The sequence below is a fragment of the Helianthus annuus genome, chromosome 16 (genome assembly GCF_002127325.2).
Source record: "Helianthus annuus cultivar XRQ/B chromosome 16, HanXRQr2.0-SUNRISE, whole genome shotgun sequence".
Taxonomy (NCBI): domain Eukaryota; kingdom Viridiplantae; phylum Streptophyta; class Magnoliopsida; order Asterales; family Asteraceae; genus Helianthus; species Helianthus annuus.
In genome coordinates, this window is record NC_035448.2 from 51,044,315 (window position 1) to 51,048,393 (window position 4,079).

At 35.4% G+C, this 4,079-nt stretch overlaps 1 protein-coding gene across 1 annotated transcript; it reads right to left on the minus strand.

The window, feature by feature from the left end:
* Window positions 1-844: 844 nt before the first annotated feature.
* Window positions 845-3,814, minus strand: LOC110917233 (16 kDa phloem protein 2). Its single transcript, XM_022161825.2, has 7 exons — window positions 3,691-3,814; window positions 3,495-3,599; window positions 3,127-3,253; window positions 2,972-3,043; window positions 2,228-2,276; window positions 1,844-2,126; window positions 845-1,082 (listed from the first exon to the last, which is right to left on the minus strand). The coding sequence occupies exons 1-7, from the start codon at window positions 3,731-3,733 to the stop codon at window positions 1,042-1,044; spliced, it is 720 nt and encodes a 239-aa protein (XP_022017517.1). The 5' UTR covers window positions 3,734-3,814; the 3' UTR covers window positions 845-1,041.
* Between the last annotated feature and the right edge of the window lie 265 nt (window positions 3,815-4,079).

Here is a 4,079-nt window from a genome sequence, read left to right on the forward strand (position 1 = left end):
GAGGAATCTGAATTGTTAGACTTGTCCCTTCTTTTGTGTGATTTCGGGGTCAATGATGGCCCGGATAAATGGGTTTGGGGTCATGAACAGTCTGGTATGTTCTCGGTGGCTAGCATTAAGCGGGTTGCGGCGGCGGCTCAAGGATCGGCTCCGGCTAACTTATTTCTTTGGAACAACCTTGTACCAAAAAAGGTTGGTGTTGTTGCTTGGCGGGCGTTAGCAGAGCGTCTTCCAACAAAACTAGCTTTGGCTCGGAGGAATATTATCGTCGGTGACACTAGATGCATATTTTGCGGTGATTACGAGGAGTCTAGCGAGCATCTTTTCGTTTCGTGTCAGTTCTCTCAATCCATCTGGATCGTTATGGCGCAGTGGTGCAAGATTCCCCCCATCTTAGCGTTTGGTTTTAAAGATTTACTGGACTTACATCTTCATATGCAAGGTAGTAATAATAAGAAAAGGAAGGTGCTAAACGCCATTGTTCAGGTTGTTATTTGGAGCATTTGGAGGATGCGCAATGAGGTTATTTTCGGTCAGGCGGTTCCTTGTATCTCGAAGGTGGTTGAGGAGTCTAAGTCGATGTCTTACAACTGGATTAAGAATCGTTTGAAATCCTCGAATTGGTCCTGGAACGACTGGCGGGCTTTCTCCATTAGCTGGTGATTTAATTTTTCTGAAATGTAATTTGGGTCCGTTCATTGGCTGGTGTTGTTTGGTTTTGGCCGATTGGCCTTTTGGTGTATCAGTTTTATGTAAATTTGGTGTCTAGCCACTGGCTAGTTAAATTAATAAAATTTTCTGTTGGCCGTTCAAAAAAAAAAAAATTATATTGACTATTACAAAATACAAAAAATCAATCAATAAATAAAGACATATTTGACGAATGTTTAAAATTACATGATTCATTTATAATTGTAAACATCACATGATTTTGTCAAACATATTTTTTATTTTATATTTTTATAAAAAAAAATACGACATGACTCCAACATTATATGATGATTTATTGCCAGATATGAGTTTGTCATCGACACTTGTGCATCAATAAGGTGGCGGAGGATACATTCCGGGAAAAGGAGAACCTGATAATGAAAGCAAAAAATAGATTCAAAAAGGTTAAAATTAAATTGTAAACAGCGTAAAATAGTCTGTAGCCATAATAAGTTATTTAAGAAATGTTAAAATTATAGGTCTGGCTACAAAAATCGAAAAATAAAATCATAAAAAAACAAACTAAAATAACTAACGGGTTGGGAAATCGTGAACCGATTATGATAGTTTTAATTACCAATTTTTATCGTTGAATATAATTATTATATGTCCCAAAAAAGTTTAAAAAACCGAACCATCTTTCCAATAACCTACTAATTCAAAGTCTTTATAATTAACACCAACCGGTTAAAATCTAAATATCAAAACATCGATTGCAGCAGGGGAGGCTATAAGGTGGGCAATGTGAGCGTCCGGTCGGGGCACGTTTTTTCTGGGACACAAAAATTTTAAAAATTCTCGTGTAATATATAGATGCGAAAGATCATTTGGTAAAACTTAGACGATTTTCTTTTGTATCTAACATGTTCGAAGCGAAAAAGAAATATAAAAATAACTTTAATGGTTATTTAATAAAAATTAGCTTTCATTATTTAATTTGTTAAGGTCTAAGGGTAAGGTGTATATTTTTTCTGATTTAATTTGTTAAGGCCTAAGGGCAAGGGCCATATTTTTTCTGGCTTGGCCGGGGTACCTGAATCCTCAGGATCACCTCTAGATTGCAGGTTCGTTATATCCCATAAGCGAATGCTCACCTCTACATAATACACATGAAGGAATATTAGGTGGTTACCTGGGGGATAATGTGATCCATAAGCTGGATAGGGCGGAGGAGGATAAGTAACTGGCTGTGGTGGGTATGGTGCCGGTGGATAAGCACTTGGATTATGTTGGTAGGGTGGAGGATAAGCATCAGCAGGTGGAGGATAAGCACCACCGGGTGGAGGATAAGCGCCACCTGGTGGATGATAAGCCGGTGGTGGTGCAGCGTACATGGCCGCCGGAGGTGCTACATGTGACGGTGCTGATGGTGCAAAACCCTTTGATGGTTTCTGAGTAGAATCTTTTGGTGGTTTCTGTTGTTAAGAGAGAAGAAAAAAATTCAAAATTTGTTTTGTTGTAGAGAAATATTTATGGCAAGCCAAAAGAGTTGTTATGAAGCGTTAAAAGAACTTACATATCCGCTAGTAGTATAATGCAATATTATTCGGACCTCTCCGGCATGCCTGTATAAATAACACAAATCCAAATCATTTTTAGCTCCTTAATCCTCATATTTAAAATTTTGTAAATAATACATGCTATTAAAATTTTAACAGAAATTTTAACCAATTTAATATTTCCTTTGTTTAAAGCTCGATATTTCTTTGTAAAAATGTATGTCATATATATAATTTTTACATGTAAATGATGAATTATAATACATAAAACAATTAATTAAAACCAGTTTTCAGAGCTGAAAAGACTGGCAACCGCCTAAGCAATAGATCTAGTTGAGTAGTCTTGAGCCACCTTCATTTAGTTAGCCCAGCCCAGTTGTGACATTGACCCATTTTACATTCAAACCGATTGATCGTTGGACCAAATTATAAAAAATATATACTTTTTACTTCTAATGTCTCATTTAACAATTCATTTGGTAATTCTCTAAACGAGTGGAGTTCGCAAGTTCAACCCTTGACAAAAAGATAGTTTAAAATTTTTGTGTAAAGTAGCGTAGGAGTAACATTTGCCGTTAAAAAAATATAAAAAAATAGTAATCAAGGCTCCATATTTCATTTATTTGAGGCTATTTTTTTTGTTAACATTCCATATTCACATCTTTAATTTAGTTATATATATGTGTACCTTTTCATTTTTATATTATTTGGAATGTTAAGCGGTAGACAACATGTTGTTAACAATATTAAAAATCACAAACCTGCCGGTTTTACTTTGTAACGGCCAGCTACTATCATCAAATCCCTGAGAAAGAGCTTTTGTCAATGGAATCCTGTACCAAAACCATCTCAGTTAACTCCAAATGCATCAACAAAAACTAACACAATATTATCAGATATAAGAGCTAGTAATTACTTTCCGCTACCGATGAAATCATCGTGTGTGACCGTATTGCTATTCCAAACCGAAACATTCAGCTCTCTTAATCCTTCAATTAGTGTAAATACAAACTTCTCTTGAAATGTTGGATTCTTGCCTCCATCTATACAAAATTTAAAATTAACAACATATAACATATATAAACACTTCATTATTCATATGCACATATACAAGCAGGAGTGTAAAATTAGTGTAAAGCTTTTTTTTTCTTCGTCGTTTTATGTATCGGGATACCCCTGAGCAAATATTAGAATACCCCTAAGTTTAAAAAAAAAATTAAGATATCCCTAAACTTTTCTTCTAGATCCGCCACTGTATACAAGAAAAAGATAAAGAGAGGAGACCTGTACAAGTACGAGTCGTGGATTTACTGCTCCCATATTCGATAGAAACGTAAGGATCTTGCCTTGAAATCCATTCCGTATCCTTCAGTTTACTGCAGCTAACGACTATATTTCGATATGAAAAATAAAATTAGTTCTTGAAGCTAATTCAAATGCGTTTTTGAACCGTTAGATAGAAATTGGAGAAATGGCGTACCGGTGACTTCAAGGAGATTGCCATGGATGCCCTGAGTGGTCATTGATGATCAATTATGCTTTAAAAGTTGAAACTGAGAGTACAATGTATGCAATTCCTTTTATTTATATGATTCTAGTTACTGTTGACTTTAATCAATTTGAACATTTAAACGCGTTTAACAGCTAACCATTCAGAACAACTTGTTAGTTTTTTTAAGGAGTAGACTGAAGTCATGGCCATATGTCGTATCCAACTTCAGCAACCCGTTTTTAAATTTATACTTTGAATGGGTTTAGCGTGAAAAACAATGTTTTCAAAACCGGACCGGACTAGCCCATCTGGTCCACCATCCGGTTAAACTAAGAATAGTCAGTTTTTTCTAGTTTGATTATGGTCTAATGAATTGA

What these genes read in the sequence shown, in the direction of transcription:
- LOC110917233 (XM_022161825.2), bottom strand. Translation starts at nt 3,733, where the DNA reads ATGACCACTCAGGGCATCCATGGCAATCTCCTTGAAGTCACCG. An exon ending in CAATCTCCTTGAAGTCACCG is followed by an intron (nt 3,600 to 3,690) that starts GTACGCCATTTC and finishes ATCGAAATATAG; the next exon opens with TCGTTAGCTGCAGTAAACTG. An exon ending in CACGACTCGTACTTGTACAG is followed by an intron (nt 3,254 to 3,494) that starts GTCTCCTCTCTT and finishes AATTTTGTATAG; the next exon opens with ATGGAGGCAAGAATCCAACA.